The sequence below is a fragment of the Aspergillus brunneoviolaceus genome, assembly GCF_003184695.1.
Source record: "Aspergillus brunneoviolaceus CBS 621.78 unplaced genomic scaffold BO95scaffold_9, whole genome shotgun sequence".
NCBI lineage: Eukaryota > Fungi > Ascomycota > Eurotiomycetes > Eurotiales > Aspergillaceae > Aspergillus > Aspergillus brunneoviolaceus.
Genome location: NW_020290739.1, coordinates 221,000 through 246,541, shown reverse-complemented (window position 1 = coordinate 246,541; position 25,542 = coordinate 221,000). Strand labels below are relative to the sequence as shown.

The window sequence follows — 25,542 nt, the reverse complement described above, 5'->3', positions numbered from 1 at the left end:
AAAAAAAAAAAAAAAAAAAAAAAAAAAAAACAAAAAAAAGTCCCCATGACTTCAGCGCTCTGGGAAATCTTTCATCAAAGATACCAGTCTTTCGTATGTTAGATAGAATAATCACAGCAGATTCAGACATGTCCTCATACACCTTTCGTCCCATCCTCCATTAAAGCAAGAAGTCATGGCGAACATTAATGAACGCCCCAGCGCCGCCTTCCTCGCTAATCTCATTCACCAGCACCTCCGTCTGTTGGTACAGGCGCTCCAGCGCCGCCGACGATGACTTGCCGAGGGACACTGTTTCGAGTTATTAGCCACCGCGTAACCCAATGCAGCCACCCATCCATGATCCCCGGTCTGCTTACCTAAAATGGCCGAGTTTAACTCTTCTGCCACGGCTATGCGGTTGGCCGGGTCTAGATAGTGCCCATGCACCGACTGGCGCGCATCCTGATAAGCCACCAAGGAGAAGATGTCTTCCAACATCTTCCGGTCCCCGCCCCGTTCATCGGGTGGATAGTCGATGAACAGCTGTTGTCCATACTGTACAGCCTCGGTTAGCAGCTCCTTTGACTTGGCTGCCGTCTCGGAGTCTTCAATCTCCATCCCCTCGACTTCCCATCCGTCCCCGTCGTGCACTTGGTCATCTAATTCCATTTCCTGGTCAAACACCGCGCTGTCCAACAAGCCATTCGTCGATCGCCCCCGCTTCGACGCCGTTGCTGATAGCTCACTGCACCGCCGCATCATTTCCAGAAATTTGCGACATCTCAATTTGAAATGAATATGGGGGTAGGTCTGTAACACATTGGCGTAATATGCATTGGTGTACTTAAGCGCCTTGTCAATATCTCCGTCGAGGATCGCGGCTCGGATCTCTGGAGAAAAATCACAGAGTCAGTGCACTATAGATACCGCAGGTGAGCACAAGGAGAGTCATACTCTGTCGATTAACTGCTTCCACATCCTCCTCGACTTCATACTTCTGTAGCGAAGTGGGTCGGCCGTTCTCTAACGCCGTCGACTCCGCCGCCACCTCTTCGGCAAACGCGCGGGCCGTTTCCACGTAGCCGTCATGGGCAAGGAATTGCGCCACTAATTCCTGGAGTAAGGTATTCTCATCCAATGGCGGCTGGAGATTGGCGGTGCTGGTCAGGGCAATCTCCGAATAGACCAGAGACTTCTCTTTCTGTGGTAGAAGTATGTCAGCAAAGGCGAACGGCAGAAGAAGGGCCGCAGGGACCAAGCAATACCTTGACCATGTCATCGATGTCGAACATAAAGGGCTGCTGGCCGAAATTTGCGATGATATGCACCGGCGGTTGCTTCTTCATTCCCACCGATGGATAGACTTTGAGGTCTCGTAGCTCCCGAAACGCGTTCCCTGTGTACTACTTAGTCTTCCTTCGGTCGGTTGGGCTGCGAAGTGCCACGACCTACCTAAGAAAACGCCGTTCTTGGTGAAAAAGGCACAGCCGGTTGAAAAGTTCACCCCGCATCCCACCGTATCATTTGCTCCGAAAGTTGGACCGTATTGGCGACCTTGTCCTTGGCTTTCGCCAAAGAAGGACTTTCCGTCATCCCCATGATAGGCCCAGGATTCTTGTTCCCAGCCCGGTAACCTTTCCATCGACGCTTTCTTGCTTGAGAATCCAATGCCGATCATCCTAATATTGTCAGCCGGACCCCACACGAACCCTCAGTCAGCACTTTCAATCAGCACATACCCTTCTTTAGGTTTGGATAGAACGGTGATCTCAAAGTAGTAGATCCCGCATTGCGGAGGCATGGGGTTATCCGCGCGAACGGCCGCCGCCTCATGATCATGCTTATTGACTGGGCCCGTGTACCGAACCTCGAAGCCGCCGTTCGTCAGCTCCAATCCCGAGTATTTATCCGCCGCATTCCACCCGGAGGGTAAGGGGAGTAAATGGTCATCGTCGTTGGGAGTCTCTCGTTCGACAATATCATAGGTCATGCCTCGATGGGAAGGGGTGATCCGGGGCAAGCTAGCCTGACTCGACGAGGTTGATGGGGGGATCGACGTGGCGGAGGGCACGTTGGCATCTCGATGGGCGGCGAGTTTGGCCCGACGGGCGGCTTCAAGGCGGGAGACATAGCGGGAGTTGCGGAGATAAGAGGGGGTGAAGGAGGGAACGGTGTCGGTAAAGCTGCCCGGCTGGTGGGCGAAAGGATCGTGAAGAGGAAAGCTGGCGTATTTACGGGAGTGAGGAGGCAGAGTCTCACCGGGAGACGACCGCCAGGGCGAGTTCATGATATCAGCATCCACGGCGGCGGATAGCCTGGACAGGCGGCTGTCGGCGGCGGTCAAAGGCGGGGGTGGATATGCGAGGTTCAGATGAGAAAACGAGGAGCTGCTGGTGGAGGAGAGAGCGGCAGTACCGGACAGAACGGATGCGTAGGACGAACGACGTGGGATAGAGGAAATACTCGGAGGATGAGTATATGGGGTGGTGGTGGTGGTTGTAGTAGTAACGTTAGTAGTTGTAGTAGTCGAGAGAGGAGGAGCTCGAGGAGCTCCACCGGAAGGGGGAAACGATGCGTCAGTCATTATTCCTGTTCAGTAACTGACTACTAGTTAATTTAGTGGTGGGTGGGGGGTGGGAAGGAAACACCAAAAGCCCCCAACTGGTCAATACACGTCCATACTGTAATCTTGTATACATAAAGTCAAAAGCATTGACTGACTCGGGTTTCAGAGTCACTCACAGAAGTATGTCCCGCACGTTGCTCCATTCGCTGACTCCACAATGTGCTCTCTATGTTCTCTGTGTAAATTTGACCTTGCCTTATTTTTCCCTCCTGTTCTTTTGTTCTATAATCTCTTTTCTTGTTCGTCCGGCGGTCCACCTGATTGGACTGAAGGTTGTCCGTAACCGGCGGATTGTGGAGAATTACCACCCGTAGACTGAGTTGGAGAAGTTCGACGTACAGATTGAGAGAGCACAAAATACTCGGAGGGTTTCAAAGGAACCGAGTGAGGAGAAACGAGGAATCCTCGCTTGCTCACACCTGATCAGGGCCCAAGTTCAGCTGAGCTAGACCGCGATAAGAGTTTGTCCACATAGCCCGTACAGGAAAGAAATTGGTAGAGAGGAAGAAGAGGATGAAGGGGGATCCGAGGATCAGGGGGAAAGCGATCATGTCGAAGCTCGCGTGACGAGAGAGACAGAGACCGAAGGACCGAGAGAGAAGGAGGGAGGGAGGGAGGGAGGGGAAGGGAACACATTCGAAGTATGACAGGGGATGATGGCCTGACCAAGACACACATACTGCGGGGAAACAGAAGTGCAATCCCGGGGCAGCATGTCCATGACATCTGACAGGAACCAGCCAAGTGGAAGGCAAGAAAGGAAAAGAATGCTTTGCCCTTGCATGTCTACCTACCAACACAATGCTCCTGATGACTGGATGTTGCAGACGGTGTGTGTACCACCAGCCCGAGGGGAAGTACACATGTTCATCTACATATAGTTGCCATTCTAGTAGTCACTTCCCAAACCGTGATGCCATCGCACCCTCTACACATCTGTCCCCTTCCACACTAACAGCTGGCATCTGAATACCAATCACAACCGACCCAATGTATATCTTTACAGAATCAAATACTCGGTAAAACAATTAATGCCGATGGATAGCGAAGCCGATTCTCATTCATGAGATGATGTTCATGACAAACAGAAACCCAGCCGATAGATCATCCTGATCACCCAGATTGATGAACTAGTATCCATATACCGTGCAAATGTACATGCTTCCAACTGCTGCAATAAGTAGCTCATCCATGCCCTGCACGGGGGATCGTTCCCGTACCCGATAATTCTAGTGTTACATAACAAAGAAGGAAACAAAGAGCAAGAAACCGAGGAAACATTAAATCAGAAGAATCACTCGAGGTAGTGATAAATAACCATCATGTGTGGCAGTTCACCGAGGTGACCTGGCCGAGATTGTTCCAACGCCAACCCAGCAACAAAGGCAGCAAACAAAAAAGAGGTAGTACCGAATAACGGTCACGTACCCCATCAAAAGCGATGGGGGCTGAATCGGTATATGCGAGTCAACATGAAAGAGAAAGGGACAAGGGTAAATAATATACAAGAAAGAAAAAGCATTAATTAGGTGTGAGAATGCGATATGAGGCGACTAGGCAGTCATAGCAATGGCAGGAGCCGGCGAGGAGGCGTCGGGGATATTCGAAGGCAATGGGGTGATATCTCCATCACCCATGTTGCTCTTTTCGCTGGGCACGCCGCTGGCACTTTGGTTGGCCTTGCTGTCACTGTCGCCCGTTTCGAGTGCCATCTCTTTGGCCTCGCCATTCTCCTCGGGCTTGGGGGGTTTGGGAGCGCGCCAGGTTGGCAGAGCCCATTGGATGCCTGTGAAGCTTTTCAGCTGCAAGGGCTTGCGCTCCCATTTCCGACACGGAGCACCGGTACGGTCCAGCGCCCGTAGACCGGCATTGATTGCGCCGAGATTGGCCTTGGGGCCGAGCTTATGATTGGCAGCCAACTTGGCATGGTCGACAGTCCCGTCGTCACTGTACGGCCAGCAGTGTTAGTGAGACATGCACATTGAGAGAATAGGAGCAACAAGCACATACAGTCTAGGCTTCTTCTTAGGACCGGGCTTGCCTCTCGGCCTCGGGTAAGTCTCACCCGTTTGGCCTAGGCCCCGTTTGCTCCCCGGCTTAGGGCCCGGCACGCCCTTGCGACGGGGAGTGTCGGCAGCGGAGGTGCCCGCAGCAGGCGTAGATGCTGCATCGGAGGCATTGTCCACGGAGGAGGGCGGGGGCGGTAGTTCCGCCGATGAGGAAGCCGGGGACGATGGCTCTTTGATCTTGACCGGGGACTCGGCCGGGGTGTCGATGTGCTTCTTGTTCTTCGACTCCTTGCTCTCGGGGGGTGGTGTCGCAAATTGACTTAGCAGATCGGGTGACAATTTGAGTACGACCATCTTCTTCGAGCTTCCAGACCGGCTGGAGCGACCGTTCGTGGTAACGGTTGTGGTGGTGGCCATAGTAGCGCTGGCCGCCGGTATCTTGGTGGTCGAATAGGTCCGGGGAGTGGAGGTGATTTCAGAAGGGAGTGTTCGTCCCTTCAGAGAGGAGAGTGGGTGAGGAGGCTACCCGAACGGTGGTGGAGAGAGGAAAGAAACCGAGGCGAGGTTCGTCTTGAGGCTGAGTGGCGACGAGAAGTTTAAGACCCAAATGATCGGACGAAGAAGGTTTGTTAGGAAGGGGAAGGGGTTGAATGAGGAATTCAACGGTGATCGTGACGTGGGTGACGGAGAGTAAGGTTGGGTTGGTGGTGGTGGTGGTGGTGGTGGTGGTGGTGGTGGAGAGAAGAACGTTGGCGTGGATCGGGTCAAACACGGCGGCGAGATTGGGTCAAGGCGAGGCGAGAGTCTGGCAGGGCTGATCGAGACAGGCAGGGTGAGGCCGCGGTGACATAGTCTGGTGGTGAGGCCTAGAATAGTGGTGATGGCGGTGGTGGGTGGTGTTGATCGTGGGTATAGTATGGGAAGAGAGGGAGGAAGGGGGGAGAGGAAAGAAAGAAAGGAAGGACGGGGAGGGATGAAAGGGAATGGGGATGTCGAGGCGCCGTGTGGTAGTTTCATTGCGGTGGTGGTTGGTTGGGTGGATGTTGTGTGTTGCTCGTCTAGGGAACGAGTTTTCTGGTGCGGTCAGTGAGAGAGAAGCTCGAAGGGATGAGGTCTTCATACGCCTCGTTACCGCGGATCCCCTAATCGGAAGGGACCCAGGAATGGACTGGGACGGTACGGAAACCACCACAATACACAGACTATACGGAGGACGCATATATAAGGTATGTACTTTTCCTTTCATACTGTGTATTGTATGTAGTAGTTCATCGTACTACTTACTTACTTACTGTACGTAGAGTCTGTGAGTATCTACTAGAAATAGCTGAATTGGTGAAGTTGAGCTAGTCAATGAGTTGGATTCATATAACTACTTAGTTAGAGTGTTAGTTATTTAGTCAGTCTCTTCCCCCTTCCAGGATCTTCCGGGGGCAGAAGTGGTGCAGTGGTGGTATTCTACTTCCGAGTCCGGTACTTTGCGTTGCTGTGCTTTGCGGTGCTTGCTTCTTCGGCTTCTCTTTCCTCTCTATTCATGTCAAGTGATTGATTGTCCTCTGGTTGGAAATCAATTCGGCCTTTCCACAGAAAACCACTCTATCCCATTCATCCCATCATCCTATCCCTCCCAATTCCACATTTATACCCAGAAACAAATGGGATGGTTATAGAAAAATAGTCGTCCTGGGCTTGTCTTGTCTCGTCTCGTCTCGTCTGGTCTGGTCTGGTCCCCGTCTCTTATCCCAAATTAAAATCCACCCCTTCTTTTAGTTCTTACTCCAACCATGTCTTGTCTCTTTCGCCCTTCAACTATCGAAAGGGAAAATATGGATCGTCCGTCCCGCCTCGGCCGCGTTAGACTTTTGTGCAATCCCTCCCAGCTTGCGTCGAACGGGTCTGGTTACGAATAAGATCCTGCTTGTGATCGTCTAGAAGCAAGCAGCAGCAGCAGCAAGCAGTAGCAGCAACATCATGACCCAATTCTGGGATTACCTGTTGCCTATCCACACACATCCGTGACATACGTGCTCTAACCATCTTCTTTCCTCTCTCTCTCTTACTTTCTCTCTCGCTCTCATCACACACCCACACATCCTGCACGTAGTACGTACTAATTGCTTTCTGTGATCACGCCTGGTCAACCGCCGAGGCAACGCCGGAACGGACACCGAGACTACTACCGGTAGTCATCGCACCCTCCCCCATGCAAGTGATGCGTGAGAAGAGAGGCAGCCCAGAAATACCTCATCCCAACCAAGAAAAAAATATGACGAAAAAAAAAAAAAAAACTCTTCTTCTTCCACCATCATCCATTACCATTACCGATCGGCTTGCCACTTCCGGAATGTCATCACATCTCCCCTCCCCTCCCCATCTCTAGTGTTCTAGTATTCGTAACTAATCCCCGTGTCCACTCTGATCCTCTCAACACGAAATCCAACCACCATGATGAGGATGAGACAATGGATGGGTAAATTAATCCCCGCCTGACGGTTGGATTTGAGTATACGAAGCTGAACCCCATTGACGCTTATCTAACCACCTTCCGCTTATTCCCCCCAATTCATGGTTGATGAATTCTCGTGCATTTGTAGTAGTTTGCTTCTCTTGGCCTGGTTGGAATTCGATGGGGGCCGAACCTCAACCCGGATTCGATGGACAATGGCAACTGCAGTGGTCCAGATGCGTTCCATCCCTAATCAATTCCCCTCCCGATCGCGTACGATAGGATTGCCACGAAATAGTGATGACACTTGTGATGTTCGTACAATCAGACGCGCTTTATAATAGTTACAACTCAACGTGGTCCGTGACTTACGAAGAGCATTAGGTTATAGATTCGCAACCCTCACATATACAAAATTCAATCTGCCTTCCCCTGCTTCTTCCGCTGGATCACCTCCGCCACAGCCTGCTGCACCCCCGGACTGGCTCTGACGCTACTCAGCACCAAGCCTTCCTTCATTCCCTTGCGCAGCGTGGCCACGCCCTCACGATCACCCTTAAACGGTGCGAATCCCAGCTGCAGTAGCTGAGTCGCTTCGCCGTCAGTGGCCCGGGACAACTGCAGCAGCTGTCCCAACTGCTGCATGGTCTTTGGATGCAATTGCTCCCCCGCGCTGGACGAAGCACGTCGGCCGATCTCCGGGGGGGTGACCTGCGAGATGAAGATATGCAGCGTCACCGAGGCCCGTTGGGCCAGCGTCAGGATCTGGAACGGCAGCAGATAGAACCCGGAGTTCTTCGAGGAGACGCCGAATAGTCCCTGCACGGCATCCGGGAGGTAGGATGCGGGAAAGAACAACGCCTTGGGATGTGTGATGAGTGCCAACTCGAGGATCATCAGAGCTGCAAAGGTAAAAAAGCGCCACTGGACGGGGGGGTTTGTCAGTACGAGGGTGTTTCAAAGAAGAGGTATTTCAGGGGAAACCCACATAGCGCCCCCATTCTGACCACCAGGTGAAGTGCAAAATCATGATGGTCACCAGACCGCCGATGTACTGCGGGACCGATCGCTGCAACCCAGCAAACATGAATTCCTGCATCGTCTTCTTCTCTCCCCATTCGAGCATGCTCGGTCCGAACCGATCGTAAGCAAAGCGTCGAACTGGATCCAACAACGTGTCTTGCGCCAGCTTCAGATAGACGAAATAGCCGTCGGAGCGCAGCCCGTCGCCCGCTCCGATCTTGTCCGGATGGTGCTGGGCAGCCAGCCGGCGGAAGCGCGACTTGATTGTTCGTTCGTCGGCCAGGGGCGAGACCCCAAGAGCCTTGTAGAAATCGCCTGCGATTTGCACCCGGTGGAAGGTCTCGTAAAGCGTATAGAGAAGGTAGCTGGTCACGACCAGGATAAAGATGCGACGACGATGCTGAGCGTATCGAGGGGTGCCGGGCTGGGGCCGAGGTTCACCAGCGCGAATGGTAAGTCCATAGTAGACACTCTGGGCGATCGATGTGGCATACTGTCAAGGTGATCTGTCAGCGATACCTGGCATTATCGGTGCCGTGCGCGTGCTGTATAGCACTCCCCGATTGACGGGACACCTGGCGGGACGCAGTGTCGCGGGGAAACTTGGAGGACTCACATTTGGAAGGACCGCCCATCCCATATAAGACAGAAGCGACGCCATGAGAGAAAAGCCACCAAAATTCCACTGACTGACAGACAAAACTCGCTTATTCCTCCATCTAATGTCAGCTACAGCCACATGTGAATCGATGTTTACTGGGGAAATACGGAAGTAATCCATTCCCCTTGTCTTCCAGCGCTTATCTCTCACCGCCCCACCCACCGCCCGACATCATTCTCCCCGAACAGGAAAAACGGAGAGGGAAGGAAAAAAAAAAAGGTAAAAAAAAAGTTTCTCGACATCGTAAAGTCCGTCCTCCGCACTCCCCAGATTGCGACGCAGCGCATCCATTGCGCTTTCAACAGTCACAATGGCCATCGACGCGATGGAGATCGACTCACAAGTTGCCTCCCCGGCAGCGAATCGCTCGCCGGAGAAGGAGCGCAAACGCAAGCACAAGGACACTTCATCCCCCTCGAAGAAGAAGCGCAAGCACACGGTCACCGACGAAGAAGCGACCCCGATGCCCATACGCGAGAAGAAAAGCAGCAGCAGCAGCAGCAGCAGCAAGAAGTCAACAACCAAGAGTCAAAAGAAGTCCACGATCACTACGCCTGCCGAAGGTTCCCCCTACACCCTCACCACCGCAACCCTCTACCTCCCGCTATCGCCCATCTCCATCTCTCCGACCCACGCGCAGGCCTCGCTGATGGCGGAGCACCTGTCCCCGCTGCTCCTGACCTACTACCCGCCGCTCGAGGGTATCGTGCTGGCCTACTCCAACGTGACGATCTCCAGCACGCCGCCCAACAGCCCGGAGTCCGCCGCGGCGGGCGCGGCCACCGAAGACCACCCGCAACCCCTCACCCTGGCGCGCACCGCCGGCGAATACGGAGTCCTCTACGTCTACCTCACGGCGACCTTCCTGGTCTTCCGCCCGCAGCGCGGTCAGCTCCTGGAGGGGTGGGTCAACGTACAGTCGGAGGGGTTCCTGGGCGCGATCGCCCTGAACCTCTTCTCCGTGGGTATCGAACGGAAACGCCTCCCCTCCAACTGGAAGTGGATTCCTCCAGGCGACGAACACGAGGACGAATCCACCACCACCACAACCGCGAAGAAAACCCCCAACGACGAAACCAACCCATCCACCACCAACTCAGACGACTCCGACTCGGACACCTCGGAAGCCGATCCCAAGCCCCAATTCGACCCGGAACTCGAACACTTCAGCCCCGTCACCCTCGCCTCCGACGCCAACCCGCTCAACCCCTCCAACTCGAACCCGGACATCTCCACCACCAACGACCTCAACAATACCAACGAAGACGACGATGACGGGGCAGAGGGCTACTTCCAGTCGGTGTCGGGCCACCGCGTGCGTGGCACGATCAAGTTCCGGGTGGTCGACATCGACGTGATCCCGGGCTCGGAACGGGACCGGGCGTTCATCAGCATCGAGGGCACGATACTCAGTCCCGAGGAGGAAGCGCGGGTGCTGGAGGACGAGCGGAACGGGATCCTCTCCACCGGGCTGGGCGGTAGTGGCATGGGCACCCCGCGCCGCCAGGCGAGCGTCGACGCGCCGCCCTCGGTCTCGTTCACCGTCCCGCTCAGCACCGCTCCCGCGGATCGGGTGGATGAGCTCCGGGACGACGACGTCGTCGTCGTCGTCGACGATGATGCCAAAAAGGCCGAAGATACTGCTGCTACACCCACAAAAACCAAGCCCAAGAAGGAGAAGAAGAGCAAGTCCTCCTCCTCCTCCGTTAAAAAGGAAAAGAAAGAGAAGAAGGAGAAGAAGTCCAAGGACTAGGTGACTTCACTCAATGATTGTCATCCCGTTTGCTTCCCCTTTGCATGTGTGTGTGTGTGAGTGGGTGTATCCAACGAGGGGCTGCAGCATAATTCGTGGTAGAAAGAAAAAACGAAGGAGTCGAATCCGAGCTCAGCGCCATATGCAAGCGCACCGCTTCCCTTTGGCTCCCAACGGGCCAGAGATGGAATCATGTTAATATTGTGGTCTGTTTCTTTTTCTGTTTGCTTTCTCTGTTCACGTTATACATCTCATCTGCTTGCCTTGATGCTCACCTTTGCTGTATCTCTTGCCCGGCGTTAGATGGATGAATCAAAATTACGTTTTTTTTTGATCAGTTTGGAATCAATCGCTTGCTGCGGATCGTGTGTTGGTGGTAGGTGACTCGAGGAACGGTGTAGGGCTCAAAGCCCGTCGGTGGATTTTCTTAGTCGTCCAGTAGATTTCAGGTTTGAAATCCCTTCGGTATAGCCAAAATCGCATGGACAAATGGGGCCTCTGGTTGTATGAGAATGCCCCCCATGCGCTCTACATTGATATATATCTTCGACAGTACTAGTTCTCCGGCTTAACCAGAGTTGCAGGGGTTCCAGCATATCTCAAAGATCGCCATTACTCAAGCCTCCTATAAATTGTCTCCTTGTACAAGAGCTGGTATTATTAGACTATTGACTATAAGTACTCAATTCAATCTTTAAATTCTCACTGAAGAAGGAACATCGACAGCCAAGACGTCCGCCCCACCCTGGATCTGCGACTTGGTCGGCATATTCTTCCGCCGCATCAATTCCGCACACTTGACCATGATCGGATCCATGCCCATCGTCGCCACGGCCACTACCGTCTCTCCCTTGGTGTAGTAGGCCGCGAATTTCCCGTTCTCCGGCTCTCCCTGCAGGATCAAATCGTCCCACCCGTTCACTGTGCTACCGCAGTACCGCAACTGAGCGCCCAGAGCACTCCAGAAGATCGGAATGAATGCCTTAGGCTTCAGGGACTGCAGTGACCCAGCTTTCAGGCTGTGAACGATGGCACGGGCTACGCCACGACCGGCGTTCTGAGCTACATTCCAGTGCTCGATCCGGGTGTAGCTGCCGTTCTCCTGGTCAGCACCGGGTCCGTGGTATGGGTAGGTGGCGATATCGCCAATGGCAAAGACGTCGTTGTTCAGTCCCTTGACGGCGAAGTGCTCGTCTGTCTTGATAGATCCATCCTTCTCGAGAGTGATCGCTGGGTTGTCATTGAGGAAGTCGGTCGCGGGACGCACGCCAACACCGAGGATTACCAGATCGGCTTGCAGCTCGGTGCCATCATCGAGATGAACCGCCCCAACCTTGCTAGAGTCAGAGCTCGAGGGTGTCGCTTTAGAGACGCCCACGTCCAGCTTGAACTTGACACCTGCTTTCTCCAGATTCTTTTGGAATATGCGGCCAACCTGTTCACCCATAACCCGCTCCATGGGGGCTTTCTCCATCCCGACGATGGTGACTTCGTTTTCTTTCGCGAGGCAGTTGCCCACCTCCATACCAATGAAAGAGCTGCCGATGACGACAACCTTTTTGTTCTTCTGCTCGCCCAGCGCCTGGTGAATAGCCTGCACATCGGGAATAGTGCGAAGCACGAAGATGTTACCCAGATCCTTGAATCCTTCCAAGGGAAGCGTGCGCGGCACGCCTCCCGTAGCCAGGACTAGTTTGGTGTAAGGGTACGACTTGCCCGACTTGGTGGAAACTGTCTTCTTTGCGAAGTCGACACCAGTCACGTCATCGTGGGCAAATTCAATGGAGGCCTCCTTGTACCACTCCTCGGGTCGCCACTGAATCTTCTCGGGGTCCGCGATCAACGCCTTGGACAGCTTGGTCCGATCAATAATGAGATTGGGTTCCCGACTGATCACAGTCACGGCACCAGTATACTTCAGTTCACGGATCGCCTGGGCCACACCGAAAGTACCACTTCCACTGTCGCTCGCACCCTGCATTAGTATCCGTCTTTGTACTCGCATCGGAGATCACATACCCGCCAACGACGACCAGCCTCTCCGAGTCAGATGATTTACACTTCATTGCAGGATCCCGCTGAGCAGCCTTGATGTCGGACTCCTCTGCGTTGATGTAAACTCCACCATTCTGTTCAAAGACCTCGAATTTCTTGAGGGCATTCGGGGCCGGAGCATCCTCGACATCACCAGTGACGACATTGAAGCAGGCTATGAGTGAGGATTAACGACGAGAGTCCAGACACTGAGGGCCAAACGAGCTTACCTCCGTGCCAGGGGCAAGTGATGCGGCCCTCCGGGGCCACCACACCGAGTTTCAAGGGTGCACCGTAATGGGTACATTTGGGGGTCATAGCATGAACCTGGCCATCATGACGAACCAGGAGCACCTTGCCCTCCTCGATGCCTTCGACCTCACATTCAACCTTGTCCAGTTCCTTGACATCCGCGAAGGACGAGACGTTCTTGAGCTTATATTGCTTGACCATCTTGGCGGGTCTAGTGGTTGAGAATGAGCGAACAAGCGGAGCGGTCAAAGGAGAAGAAGAGGAGCACAGGTGGGAATTAGCTGGAATATTGCGGGCAGAGGCTGGAGAAGAATGAGCACAGCAGTGGCAGCGACAGGAAGTGATGTTACGGCAACCGCAGCGACAGAGTGTTGTAGGACGGTGAGAAGAAGAAGAAGAAGAAGAAGAAGAAGAAGAAGAAGGGGAAGATAAGATAGTCAAATAACGGCGATGAGCAGGAGCAGCAGTGGATGGAAGTTGAGCTAGATTCGTATGGCGGAGGATGGAGAAGGAGGAAGAGGAGGTGATGGTGGGAGAACGAGCCACAAGGAGGGGAAGACGCATTGGGTGATGATGATTGATTAATTGGAGGGGGAGGGGAAGAGGAAGTAAATTAAGTTAGTTGTCAACTGACTTGAACATTTATAGTACTATAATGTTTAGAGTAAAAAAAGCAGGTTGATGCAGCATTGATGTATTTGTGACTTGCTTGTATTCTATCGAGATGATAATGTTATTCGACCAGGTCCAGATCGGATGATGGCGGAAGAATGATGAAATTGAAGCCCGGTCAACAAGAAATTCAACTTCCGTCAGAAAAAAGAATCCGACGGATGAAGCTGAGGAAGGAAGGAACGATCAAGGCGGATGGCCTGCACTCCATCCATGCAGTGCCCTGTGCAGTGCCAGTGAGTGCCAGTGCACGATCCATCGTGCTTTCCCTATTGGGAATCCCAGCTCGATGACGTCGCCAGCCATGCCCCACTCCTCCGCCAATCAGCTCCTAGACGTTGTCAGACTTCGGAGCTTCCCCACAGTCTCGTTGCCTGAGCGAGTGCCTGAGTGCCTCGACTGTAGGGTTACCTCATACACTCGAGCTTGTGCCAAACATTCGTCTTGAGAAGAAGGACCAAGCATTAGAATATGTATCACACTGGTGTATTTATGTAGGTAGGTAGGTAGGTAGGTAGGTAGGTAGGTAGGTATGTATGTATGTATGTATGTATGTATGTACGTATGTATGTATGTACATATTTTAAGGGAAAGTATGGGAAAAAAATCAATCATGACGCCCATTATTCTACTCTTTCATTCCATTGTCAGTCAAGCATGAATGCACCACCCTCTGGCCATCTGCTTGCCTCTTGCATCACATCTTCGCTACCGTGCTCTCCCCGTCTTCAACGCGATGGGTTCGACTCCAAGCCTAATCCCTCCCGCGACTTCCCCCGCAGCCTGGCCAGCGACTGTCGGGTACGGCGTTGCGTGGGAGGTACGTGTTTCTGCACCCACCCAGGTCCTTGCGGCAGCCGCTGCGATCGGCCGAAGTCCCTGTCACTGCCCCCGGGCGACACCGGGGGGCTGGACTGTGTCAGATCCACCACAATGGGCTCAGATCCTGGGGTTCCTGGGGAGTTGGGTTGAGGCACCACCGGTGGAATCATGCTCTCGGGAACAACACTAATCAGGGATGAGTCCTCCGTGCCCTTCCACTTCGAATTCTTCTGCACGGATCGTTGGCCTGATGGTGGCGTGGAAGACGATCCCACCAAAGATTGGAGATCTAGTGTGGTATCACCCGCAGTAACCCCAATGCCTTTCGATGGCTGCGACGAGAGCTCCTGCTGACCTTCTTCTCGAGCTCTGTCAATCTCAGAAAACGGGTTCGGAACCATGCTACTGGTCGACGAACGTGAGGACGGGCGGGCCTCTTCTCCCTGGGCTTGCTGGTTGGAAGGTGGAGTATCACTCCTCTCCCGCTTGGCTGGGAAATACCGGTTCATCAGCTGATTGAAGGACAACACACTGAGCGGGCTACTGATCATCTGGAGATCGTCATTAGACGCATCTGCAGCGTGACCGAGGTTGACGCCGTCAGGGCGCTGCGGGGAGTCCAGAGTATTGGGAGAGTTCTTGTCAGGAGGCAGAAGCACGTCGGGTTGACGGTCAGCACCGCCATCGGGGATTGGTTCGGCGTCGGCGATGAGGTTGGATGCCGAGCCCGAGGCCTTTTTCGCGCAACCGGTTGGGGGTGGGGACTGGAATCCGTGAAACTGGGGGGACAGAACGGGGCTGGAATCGCCTGCAAGACTCTTCGAGGAATTTACGGTCTCCTGGAGGATAGGCTTATTAGGTCCCGAGTCAGCCGGCTTATCTCCCGCAGCGGGGGCTGGTCGCTGACCATCTTCGTCGCCATCGCGCGCGGCCGTGGCCTCAATTCGAGCCGGTGTCGTGATCTTCGGCGTGGTGGACTCCTCGGCTGCGTGGGAGCTTGGTCGGGTGAGCGCTTCAATACGCCAGAGGAGTGAAGGAAATTAATGTACTGACATGCTGGGTTTCTCAGCATCCCCAGTTCCTGCAGCGGGCGCAGCTCGGAGAAGCTTGGGTTCAATGAAGTCGGCAAAGGAAAGCTCGCGGAAGCCATCGTCCTCCGCCGCATCATCTTCGAGACCAGGCATTTCAAATCCGGTGTAATATGGTTTATCGTTTCCCACCTCATCCGGGTCGACATCGGCGATTTGCCTTCTGTCACGCTTGGCGAGCCTGATCTTGAGAATATTGTCCTCGTAAACATCGTTTATCTCAGCCACCCGATACTCAGACACGGTGGGCTGCCAGTTTGTGGCTTTAGAGAGGTCCAATTGCTTGAAAGCAATTACAGATGCCCGCTGTAGGTGATCCTCGGAGAGATCTGGAAGGGTGAGGTGATTAGCGGGCAGGACAGGCAGATCCTCAGCTGGCTCCTCAGCCTCATATTCTGCTTGGTGCTCCCCATTAAGCTGCTCCGTGTCATCATAATTGAGCTGGTCATCTCCGTCAAAGTAACTATCCTCCCAATTGCCATATTCTTCCTCCCCCGCGTCGTAGACTTGAAGCTGTTGGCGCCGCTTCCTCTTCTTGCCCCGGCCTTTGCGTTGCCTGATAATGTTGCTGGCATCGTGATCCCAGCGCTGCTCGAATGGGAAAGGTGGCGCCGTCAGCTCAACATCGTTGTAAATACATTCGGTAGCTCTGATGGTCAACCTTTCCTCCCAGTTATGCTCCAAGTCACTTTCATGCCCAGTCTCTGCGTCTTGGCTTACAGACTTGCGAGATGGAATATGGGTGATGTTTGCAGCAAGCTTCCTCCGCGTCGCATCTTCGTCTTCCTTGTTGCGCGGAGCTCTCACTCCAAGAGAGCCAAACAGCATTCGCCGAGAGCTAGCAACATCCAAAGTACGCCTCTTAGATGAATCACTGTCTGTGTTACCATTCACAGAGACGTCCCTTGCAGAACGTCTTTTCCGCTTGTTCTCATCATGGGGCGGCACATTCTCCGTCTCTGGAGTGACTGACACGTCGACGCCGCCAGCTGCCAGATCCTGGAGCAGTTTCTGGCGTCTTGCTTCAAATTCTGCGCGTTCTTGCTCCTTCTTGTCGCCTCGGGTTTCAGAGTTGACTTCAGCTTTGGCTCCGGATTTGGTTTCGGATTTGGGCTCAGGCTTGGTTTCGGGGATATAATACTCGCACCCATGCACATCCTCCCATTCCCGCAGGGCCGCGAAATCAGCTTGCGCGGGTAAAGCACCAAGTTCTTTGAGCTTTGCCAGTCGGCGACGCATCTTGTTACGTTGATTACTCTTTTTGGTCCGCAACGATCCTGCTCCGGGCGGAGCATTTTTGATGGGGGCCTCAACGCTAGTGTCTGAGTCGGAAATATTCTCGTCTTCCGATTCTGATGCGCTTGAATCATCAGACTCCGAAGTAGACTCATCATCTGAATCATCTGAATCATCTGAGTCATCTGAGCCCGATAGCGAATGACCTGATTCCGAAGACGAGTCTTGATCCGAGCTGGTGTCACTCACACCACTAGAGTCGGTCGAGAGTGAGCTGCTGTCACTGTCGTCTGCGACAGAGCCAGCCGAACTCACGGAAGGTGACTTCGCCTTGCTCACAAGTATGCTTTCGGGCTTCAAGGCTGGCTTCTCGTCCTCAAATTGAACCACCTTAGCATCCGTCCGTGAGTCAGCCGGGGTTGAGGTACTTTGAATAAACTTAGGTGCATCTCTTTTCGGAATTGTCGAGGGCGTCCTAGGCCCGGAGCGGAGAGCACGGGGCGCAGACTCAGTCTGTTGCTTGACCTGGTCTTCAGGTTTGGTGATGGGAGGGGCTTCTGAATCCTCTGCGAGAGCCTTCAACTCCTCCTCAAGTTCGCCCTCTCGGGTATCAGACATGTCAGAATCACTCTCTGGTTCCTGGTCCACGGGGTGGCGGATGATTGTTCCATCATCATCATCCTCAGGTTCATGATAATCCTGGAAGTCATCCTGAAATGTAGTTCCATGCCCTTCCGCCTTTTCCCCTTCGGAATTACCACTGTTCCTGAGTGCATCGACTTCCACGTTGGAAAGAAGCCGCTTGGGTGGTTCCCAATCCGCATCATCATCGTAGCGTACCCCGTAATCCCACCCTGCGATTGTAGTCCGTCGTTTTTTCCTAGGTGGAATCGTGATTGCAGGCCTGGACGAAGTAGGTCTTTTTAGGAAAGGCTTTCCGAAGGGAACGCCATCGATGAGGTGTTTGCCATCTCCGGAGATCTGATGGCGACCGGAAAGCCGCCTGGCCCGAAGATCTTCAATCTGTAGCGCACGGATTCTATCATGTAAGGACGCGTCGGTTAGTGGTTACATAGTTGAAGCCATGAGAGGGTCAACATGGATGGGATAGCACATACAGGACCTCATCGCCGTCGCGCAATAGGCCGTCCACCTCCATAAAATGTAGGCACTCTGAGCCACCCACTTCAACCACATAATCTTCAAGACCCCACTGTCCACTGCACTCTTCGTCAAACTGGACCGATTCCGTCTCCAACGGAATCACCTCGTTCACATCCTCCAGCAGCTGTGCAAACGTGTATCCACCATTTGAGTATAGCGCATTAGGTAAACGCGGCGAAGTGATTGCAGACGCAGCAGCGGGAATCATGGGCGAGCCATTCGACGCATTGGGACCGAATAGAGAGTGAGGAGACGTCGTCCAAAGAATGCGCGTCACGGGCAAGCCGTGACGCTGGATTGTTAAGTGGAGACGCATAATGGAATGCTAGAGAATTCCGCTGCTACTTCCAAATCAATGCGACCAGGGGCAGCTCATTAGTATAGGACTTTGCTGAGGCGGTTGAGATGAATTAGATTCGATATGATTGCCGCAGGGCGTTGCTCGGTTGAGCAGTTTTGGGTAAGGAGCTCAATTGCTATTAACACCTTTGAGATGGAGCACGGATCGTCTATCCATTCAAAGTCAAGAACACTCAGAGAACCGTACGCGCAGGAGAGAAGGACATATTATTGACAGGTGAAAACAGTCATGATGAAATGTTGAGAGTGCAGCGCGGAAACCGACGAAAAGCACGGGGAAGGAAAGACCGAACGGTGACCGATGCAGTGCCAAAGCTTCTGTTTCCCGCTAAGCCTCTTTGGTCCGCGTAGTCGGCCACCCACGGTTCGCAACACCAAACAGTACTACTGCTACTAGTACTCTACCAACACTGGTCTTACAGAATTGTATTTTTGAGTCTTTTATACAGAAATACATATCTATGCTTGTAAAAAATAGGGGGTATTTGCATTGCATAGCTTCCAATGTATAGCAGGTAGTATGTGTTGGTTGCACGTTCAGAGAATTGGCACCAGAGAAGCTGCAAACAGAGTGTAATCGCTGAGTATTAGAGATACGTAGTGGACTGAATTCATCCTGCGAGCTCAAAAGTTATTTTCAAAGAGTCAAGAATGACCCCGAGATCGATTGAAGAGACATGATAGCATGATACTCTTGTTGGGAGTAGAGCCACACTGGACCTTAGACATCCCGATTTGGACTACGAGGAACTGGCTTCCGATTAGGTACTCCCAGATTCATGGTGCGGTGCTCTGGTCGGAATGGTCTGTGATCGGCCTGGCTGCTAGATGTCTGGGGTTGACTGTCCGCTGTTGCCTGGTATTGCGGAGGGCTCTCCTCTAGAGGAATGGCCTTGTGTATTTTGAGTACGCTTTGCTGGCGGGAAACAAGAGAGACGGGTGATCCAGACCGGGACTCTGGAGGGGTTGAAGGCAGCATATCGAGGGTTTCCGCAGAGGAATTGGCCCCCTCATTGCCGTACAGTGCCGATGCCTCAGGTGCCTTTCCAACTGGAGATCTTGCATCAGCGCCAGATTCAAACGATCTTTCGGAGGAGGCGCTTGGTGGGTTATACTCTCTACGAGGGCCATCAATTGGGCTGAGAGTATCAGCCATCGCGTCTTCGTAGCTCGGAGGTGCATCGTCGTAGCCATCTTCTGGGTTGCTAGGCGCGGGTGGCCGGGTGGGCCGAGGAGGCATTGGTGGAGGCAGACCATCACCTGAAGGTCGGGTTGAGGTGGACACAGTCGGCTTAACGTTCCCATTTGCAGCTATGGCTTCCAAGAGTGCTTGTGGAGGTGCAATGCCGGAGAAGACTTTGACAGGAATGCGCAACGGAAGTACGATAAGCTGAGGCTACTAGCAGTGAGCAGTCGTCTCTAGAAATGAAGAGCTGAGAAGGCAAACATACTTTCATGTTTCCGACTGATCCATGCGTGAGACCCACACGAACTTCAAGTTCGTAGGTTCTGGAGACATTGCACGTTTCAAATGATGGAGCTACAGTGCTGGGAAGCGGTATGCGGTTCCACATGTTAGCATCCAAGGTCCATTCGGTCTCAGCAGGGTCTCCCCCTCTTCCTAGAGGTATAGCCATGTTGCTGCAGCTCAACATGACCCAGGTGCCACTCTCTGTCCGCTTGAGGTCATGGGCGAGAATGTGTGTATATGAAATTAGTTCAACTTGTAACATCTGCAAGAAGATGGTTTCGTATGATTCAGACAATTTCTTGACAATGATTCGCATCGGTATAGGTTCATTACAGGTGAGTATCGAAGGGTTGGGTAATCTCAAATCTGCGGACACACGAGGACCGTTGCTGGCGCTTTCTCGGAGAGAACTGCTTGACATTTTCTGAAAAAGACCTTTCTTCTTGGAGACGGGAGGGAGATCCGAGAATTGATGTTGGCGTCTGGCGTACGTCTCTTCGCTTGGATTCCCTGTTCGCGGGGGCTCGATTGGTAGAAAATTCAGGTTGGTGATCTTACAGCGGCCGTTAGTCTCATGCAATCGAGACAAGAAGGGGTCACAGCGGACAAGAGGGAAAACATACCCCTCTGATATTCTCCTTGTAGAATTGTGGACGGATGACCGTGGCTTTCACGTAGTACTTGATATCGGCCATTCCGGGAAACCCACTGAGAGACGGTGGAAGCGTTTTCTTCACATGGCGATGAGTATCCTTCGCCACCTCCACCTTGAGGCCGGTGATGTTGAGGTTGGTGAGCATGCTATTTTGGAAATTGCAGGCATTGTTGAACGGGAACTAGGATCCGAAATCAGTCTACGCTGAACATGGCAGAGAAAACAATTTCGAAATTACCTTGAACTTGAACGGATATTCGTAGGTCCCTTTGGCGAACGTATAGACCCTTTCGGGGGTCTTCGAGTTGAAAACTTCGGGGGTGGGAAAGACGGTAGCAACCTTATACAGGAGCTGTAAGGGTTCTTAGTAACAGCTTGACATTCCACCTGGCCCTTGCCAGTGAGTGATCTACAAGGTGGGGTTGGGGAAACTGTGGAGTGACGCACCTTGTGAACCTCGATCTCTGTCCGCTTTTTGTCCGACTGCTCATGATGCGGATATCGCGGACCTGCAAGACGTGTACGACTCTCGCCCTCAAGCTTCACTTGTATCCCTCCTATAGCAGCTTCGGAGGGTAGAGTGAGCACCACTTTCCCAACGAGAACGTCGAGGTTAGTGAAGTGCTTGTGAGGCCGGTCCAGGTGGATTGTTACGGACATGGCGAACCGTGCGTAAGCCGTAAATGTACGGATGAGGATGAGGATGGCCGGCACCTGAGACGCACAATCACTCTTCACCAAGACCGTTTTTACGATTGATGCAAAGTCTAGACAAGAGCAAGCACCAGTTGAACTGGCTGCATATACGTCTAGATAATCAAAATCACGCAGGCGGAGAGATAATAATGGACAAAGGGGGGGGGGGGGTGGGGGGGGGGGAAGAAAAAAGAAGCACGGGAGTTCGGCAGAACTACAGTCACTTAACGTTACAGGATATGACGTTAAGCCCAGGGGAAGCAGAACTGCTCCCGTGGGGTCGACGAGTAAGTAATTGTTCTCACAGGGCTGGCTTGGCTGGCTGCCCGAGTCTGGATGCGCCGAGCCGAGTGCAGTGGGTGGGACTCAGCCACTCCGCCCAGTCCGACTGGGTGCACCGCCACCTTTGTTGGTCTTCTCTCTGCCAATCGAACACGAGTCTACAATCTGTCATAGACGGCACTGCACGTCACAAGTATCGCATTCCACACCTAGAATCTAAAGCAGTGTCCTCAAGGGGTATCGCTGGGAATATAGGTATGCTGTCAAATCACAGAACAAAAAATAACTAGCCCAATGCACTCTAGGCACCAAGATTTCAAACAGAGGTTACTGCACCGCGCCATCATCAGAGACCCTCCCTCGCAAGCATGTCTAGAATAATGATCTCATTAGTCAGACTCTCCGCAATGGTTCGACAAGGCTGGGTGTGGCGTGACGCCAGGGCCTCTTTGTCGTACCTGCAATATCAAGATAAAAAGCAATTGCGTTGAATCTACGCAGAGCATCAGCCGATGTCCAGCAGGAGCATAAGAACAGGCAAAGCGAGAGAAGAAGTCCATCTTCGCATCGCTAACTCATTCAACATACCTTAACCTGTTGCCCGTTATTTCACCGGCCAACCATTTTAATCGGTTGGTCCAGTTGATCAGGTCCAGGTGGCTCACCCCTTCTAGGGTGCCCTTGTAGCCCCCTTCTCCTCCCCACTTGCTGCTCGCAACGCTGACAAGTCCGTCATTGTACCCTTCGACCTGCTGTAAGAGGCGATGCGATAGGCGGAAGACAGACCAGAAGCTTGGCTGCATCGATGCTCCATAGGAGAAATACCTGCAAGAACTCAGTCTCGCGACACCACTCACAGGGCAGACCACCTACCGAACATCCTCCACATCTGGAGTAATAGGATTGAAGGTGTTTTGCATGTAGTCGCGGGTCAGTTGAGCGAATGCCCCTGTATCTATTCCTAGTCTCTCAAGCGCATAGTACAGCTGAGCCAAGCGGTCATCTGTGAGTCATGAGTTTCAGCTTCTTCTTCTTCTGCCGGGGCAGTGAGTTAACACACCGCCAATCTGCTTGAGCACATAGTCTGCGACTGCAGAGCCTGCCAAGCTAGTTAGTAAGATGATTACTTTGTTATCTCATACATACCTCTATGGGGCGTGGCTATAGTAGTCAAGGATTTGATTTTGAAGTCCGTTGGTCTGAGATGTGTAATCATATATCGTGAATCAAGGCCTCTTCGTCGTCAATCAGGATATGATCGTAACGGACGCTTAGATGCATTCAAATTACCTACCCCTGTACAGCAATGTAAACAAAGAGTTCCGATGACGGTGATTGGGGCGACCAGGCTTACCATACTATGACTGTTCAATATTAGATCTGATATCAAAGAAATAAAGTCAATCTTGGAAAATAGAGAGCCTACGCGATGATATTCACTTCCTTGCCACGTGCCCCGGCGACGATGTCTTTTGCCAATTCTTCGGCGCGCATTTCAATGGACGCCGATGGAGGTACTGTTGCAGTGATGACCTGTACCCCCTTCATCGATAGTGCATCCTCGATCCCACGCCAGTATTGAACACCGGGGAGATAAGGGCCGGCAAGGCGAAGCGTGTCAAACCCGAGAAGCCCATGCGCAAGCACGACAGGGTGCTTCGGGGCATCTGGTGAATATCAGGTCAATTTCCACACGCTGACAACTCTGTAAGGATCTGCCATGATTGGGTCTACTAAATGCCATCCGACTCACCATATTGATCTTTGATAGCAGCATACTCATCTCTGATGACTTTGCCCAGGTCTTCCAAACGTGGATCAAGAACATCGGACGCTGTATGCGTAGAGGAACGAAACCCGCGTGAGCTGCGACAGCGCCTCAAATTGTTGTACCGGAAGACAGTCCTCTTGTGGCAAAGGGAGAGACTTCTTACTGTGCGCAATTGAGCGACAGCAGATCTCATTTTGTATTATACCCTGCGTGCTCTCCATGCAAATGGATCTGGGAGGAAAAGCGAAAGTATACAAACCAGCATCACGGGTGGCCTCGCGCCGAGGAGGAACTTATGACGCAACAAATGCCTATTCGGGTCTTTCCATGCCTGAGGCATGAATATGCCCGAGCATACTGTGCACTGTACCTCAAGATATATTTTGAGTGATTAACATGCACTGAAAATCCCCTAGAGCTGTTAATACTCCTTGTAACAACCTCTTGCTTTTATTAATGGGATAAATCCTGTTTGATACCCCCTTTCCCTCGACAAATGTCAGATGGAAAGCAAAGGATCTCAACGGTAAGGGGTCTCACGCATGCACCAAGCAGGCATGGCATCCCCACATTACTGAAGGACATTGCCCACCCCTCCACTAGCTGCAGACAATCTAGAAAGGATGCACTCCGTACATATGAGCAGTTGTATGATCAAACAGCTAAATAATATTCACAGGCTGGAAATAAAGAACCCAAAATTGATGAACCCTCACGCTGCTGCAGGAAACAACAGATCTATGCCTTGACCACGATTTTCTCCGAAGCCTCAGGCTTTACGTCGATGAGTGCATGGATAAGATCCTCCACCACCTTGCTGCCCTTGTCGTTCCCGGCATCCTTGATCTCCTGGAGCTTGACTTCTGCCTCTTTGTTCGCATCCTCCTCGGCCTTCTTGTACCCGCTCGAGTGCTACAGCAAGCACGAAAGCGTTAGCTCGTTTCTTGAACAGTGATTGCGAGCTACCCCTAGATCGAGGAGCCACTGTAATGCCATAAATACCTCAGCCTCGAACTTCTTGAATTCGTCCTCCTTCTGCTTGCGATACTCTTCGATCTCCTTCTGGGCTTCAGCCTTTGCGTCTCTTATCCGCTTGGTACGGTCTGAATAGAACGTGTCAATGAGAGAGCCGGTAACATTGGTGAGGGGCCGGGACAGTACATTCTCTAGCTGTAAGATGCGACACGTCAGCATACAGTCATGGTATCCGGTAGTAGCATAGATGAGCTTTACCTTGCTGGACAATCTTCTGGGCCTCTCTCTCGGCCTTAATTCTGATGTCAATTGTATTTCTTCGTAGGAACAGAGTCGGAATGACCTACATCGAGGAGGGTCTGAATGCCTGCGGAGTTCTGAGCGGACTATCGGGGACAGCGTTAGCGCCTTTCCTTCAAAAACAGACTCGCCTCCTAGCGCTCACCATCTTGTAAGTAAGTCCTCTGGGACGCGAGAATATGCTTGAAGGGATACGATTTGAGTTGAAGGCGATATCTTGATAAGGTGGAGTTGTGGAGCTTGTGATACGCCGTCCGATCTCCCCGACGCCACGCATTACCCCCGTGGGCGGTCGGGGATTCTGCCACGAAACACCGCCATCGTCGATTATCGCCGACACGAGACTGGGATCATGATTGACTTAGCCTCTTGATCGGGAGTTTCGCCACCTCTTCTTTTGCGACATTTCTAAATATTCAATACATTACCAGCGGACATGTCTCGGGCTTCCAAATTGACATTGGCCGCCACAGGCCTAGGCACAGCTGGAATTGTCTACTTTGTGCACTGGGCACAAGAACAAGAGAAGGCGGTCCGTTAATACTTTGACCCCCATTTACCCAGTAAGATGCTAACTTCTCAATTACTCGGCCTCTAGTCAATGCACAAGGCGGTTGAACTTGACATGGAAAAACAGCGCATTCGACAGGAACGACAGGCTGACTTCGAGATGCAAAGGGCTCTTGAAGAGGAATACCGGAAACTCCAAAAAGTCTCACCAAGCTTAGACGAACCGAGCGGAACGCAAAGAAGTCAAGGACAAGGACAAGGGTCCTGAGGCAACACTTCCTCTGCTGGTTGACGGCGTGTGACGTGAAGGCTCGGGCGTTGGTATGGTTTCGCCAATTACAGAAGAAATCATCTCTAATCCAACATCTTAGCCATGGCTTTCAACCTCACCAGAATGACAGCTTCCCGGCTATAAAATATACCCATGTACAATAGACAAGAACATACACTCCTATCCTTGCGGAGACAGACGCTGATGAGTAGAATTGAGGGCACTCTAAATGGCAAGCTCACGCTGCTATGTAACTAGCATGTTGCTAGATTATGATTCACATAGCATCAATGCTATGGAGGACATGAATGAGTGATGAAAACGACTACGTGAAGCTATCTCAGCAGAACTATCGATATGGGCGCGGTAGGTGGTGAGCAGCCTGGCCGTTGGGCCGTGACCTTATGCGACAGACGGAAAGCATGGGTGGCTGTGTGGTAATGTTTGCGAGACGACAATATATTACGAAGAGGAATGATATGT

The 25,542-nt window shown here is 52.5% G+C and overlaps 10 protein-coding genes across 10 annotated transcripts in view; 2 read left to right on the top strand and 8 right to left on the bottom strand.

The window, feature by feature from the left end:
* The window catches only part of BO95DRAFT_450295 (putative Ran-binding protein (RanBP10)), a gene marked incomplete at both ends in the record, with an annotated part of 6,702 nt that extends 4,136 nt beyond the window's left edge, over nucleotides 1-2,566 (bottom strand). Inside the window, 6 exons of the mRNA XM_025588003.1 lie at nucleotides 185-291; nucleotides 360-872; nucleotides 937-1,183; nucleotides 1,248-1,378; nucleotides 1,435-1,661; nucleotides 1,722-2,566. Of these exons, the coding sequence (XP_025445990.1) occupies nucleotides 185-291; nucleotides 360-872; nucleotides 937-1,183; nucleotides 1,248-1,378; nucleotides 1,435-1,661; nucleotides 1,722-2,566 (2,070 nt within the window). The remainder of the gene's footprint in view (nucleotides 1-184; nucleotides 292-359; nucleotides 873-936; nucleotides 1,184-1,247; nucleotides 1,379-1,434; nucleotides 1,662-1,721) is intronic.
* Nucleotides 2,567-3,747: 1,181 nt separating this feature from the next.
* Nucleotides 3,748-5,219, bottom strand: BO95DRAFT_285771 (uncharacterized protein). Its single transcript, XM_025581684.1, has 2 exons — nucleotides 4,619-5,219; nucleotides 3,748-4,555 (listed from the first exon to the last, which is right to left on the bottom strand). The coding sequence occupies exons 1-2, from the start codon at nucleotides 5,032-5,034 to the stop codon at nucleotides 4,162-4,164; spliced, it is 810 nt and encodes a 269-aa protein (XP_025445989.1). The 5' UTR covers nucleotides 5,035-5,219; the 3' UTR covers nucleotides 3,748-4,161.
* A 2,007-nt stretch (nucleotides 5,220-7,226) lies between these two features.
* On the bottom strand, nucleotides 7,227-8,827 carry BO95DRAFT_406244 (J domain-containing protein). The gene is made up of 3 exons (XM_025584027.1): nucleotides 8,703-8,827; nucleotides 8,052-8,579; nucleotides 7,227-7,987 (listed from the first exon to the last, which is right to left on the bottom strand). The coding sequence occupies exons 1-3, from the start codon at nucleotides 8,745-8,747 to the stop codon at nucleotides 7,481-7,483; spliced, it is 1,080 nt and encodes a 359-aa protein (XP_025445988.1). The 5' UTR covers nucleotides 8,748-8,827; the 3' UTR covers nucleotides 7,227-7,480.
* Nucleotides 8,828-8,989: 162 nt separating this feature from the next.
* BO95DRAFT_439394 (DNA-directed RNA polymerase I subunit RPA43) lies at nucleotides 8,990-10,806 on the top strand. Its single transcript, XM_025585726.1, has one exon. It carries the CDS (start codon nucleotides 9,058-9,060, stop codon nucleotides 10,498-10,500), a length of 1,443 nt encoding a protein of 480 aa, XP_025445987.1. The 5' UTR covers nucleotides 8,990-9,057; the 3' UTR covers nucleotides 10,501-10,806.
* A 347-nt stretch (nucleotides 10,807-11,153) lies between these two features.
* On the bottom strand, nucleotides 11,154-13,644 carry nfr1 (putative AIF-like mitochondrial oxidoreductase (Nfrl)). Its single transcript, XM_025585725.1, has 3 exons — nucleotides 12,765-13,644; nucleotides 12,520-12,709; nucleotides 11,154-12,461 (listed from the first exon to the last, which is right to left on the bottom strand). The coding sequence occupies exons 1-3, from the start codon at nucleotides 13,348-13,350 to the stop codon at nucleotides 11,195-11,197; spliced, it is 2,043 nt and encodes a 680-aa protein (XP_025445986.1). The 5' UTR covers nucleotides 13,351-13,644; the 3' UTR covers nucleotides 11,154-11,194.
* Nucleotides 13,645-14,186: 542 nt separating this feature from the next.
* BO95DRAFT_511531 (uncharacterized protein) lies at nucleotides 14,187-18,365 on the bottom strand (the record flags this gene model as incomplete). The annotated part of the gene is made up of 3 exons (XM_025591445.1): nucleotides 17,723-18,365; nucleotides 15,334-17,643; nucleotides 14,187-15,276 (listed from the first exon to the last, which is right to left on the bottom strand). Exons 1-3 carry the CDS (start codon nucleotides 18,082-18,084, stop codon nucleotides 14,187-14,189), a joined length of 3,762 nt encoding a protein of 1,253 aa, XP_025445985.1. The 5' UTR covers nucleotides 18,085-18,365.
* Nucleotides 18,366-18,566: 201 nt separating this feature from the next.
* Nucleotides 18,567-21,120, bottom strand: BO95DRAFT_439389 (arrestin (or S-antigen), N-terminal domain protein). The gene is made up of 5 exons (XM_025585724.1): nucleotides 20,702-21,120; nucleotides 20,493-20,606; nucleotides 20,223-20,435; nucleotides 19,580-20,152; nucleotides 18,567-19,524 (listed from the first exon to the last, which is right to left on the bottom strand). The coding sequence occupies exons 1-5, from the start codon at nucleotides 20,912-20,914 to the stop codon at nucleotides 18,850-18,852; spliced, it is 1,788 nt and encodes a 595-aa protein (XP_025445984.1). The 5' UTR covers nucleotides 20,915-21,120; the 3' UTR covers nucleotides 18,567-18,849.
* Nucleotides 21,121-21,578: 458 nt separating this feature from the next.
* Nucleotides 21,579-23,276, bottom strand: BO95DRAFT_471024 (triglyceride lipase; the record flags this gene model as incomplete). The annotated part of the gene is made up of 10 exons (XM_025589559.1): nucleotides 23,167-23,276; nucleotides 22,986-23,066; nucleotides 22,659-22,899; nucleotides 22,586-22,596; nucleotides 22,379-22,468; nucleotides 22,293-22,331; nucleotides 22,106-22,235; nucleotides 21,821-22,057; nucleotides 21,691-21,725; nucleotides 21,579-21,604 (listed from the first exon to the last, which is right to left on the bottom strand). The coding sequence occupies exons 1-10, from the start codon at nucleotides 23,222-23,224 to the stop codon at nucleotides 21,579-21,581; spliced, it is 948 nt and encodes a 315-aa protein (XP_025445983.1). The 5' UTR covers nucleotides 23,225-23,276.
* A 264-nt stretch (nucleotides 23,277-23,540) lies between these two features.
* On the bottom strand, nucleotides 23,541-24,555 carry BO95DRAFT_511529 (uncharacterized protein; the record flags this gene model as incomplete). Its single annotated transcript, XM_025591444.1, has 6 exons — nucleotides 23,541-23,915; nucleotides 24,006-24,106; nucleotides 24,165-24,173; nucleotides 24,237-24,270; nucleotides 24,326-24,364; nucleotides 24,424-24,555. 6 exons carry the CDS (start codon nucleotides 24,553-24,555, stop codon nucleotides 23,742-23,744), a joined length of 489 nt encoding a protein of 162 aa, XP_025445982.1. The 3' UTR covers nucleotides 23,541-23,741.
* Nucleotides 24,556-24,714: 159 nt separating this feature from the next.
* Nucleotides 24,715-25,044, top strand: BO95DRAFT_322066 (protein PET117; the record flags this gene model as incomplete). Its single annotated transcript, XM_025581812.1, has 2 exons — nucleotides 24,715-24,810; nucleotides 24,877-25,044. Coding segments are annotated over 2 exons (264 nt in total), but the record flags the coding sequence as incomplete, so codon positions are not given.
* Nucleotides 25,045-25,542: the final 498 nt, after the last annotated feature.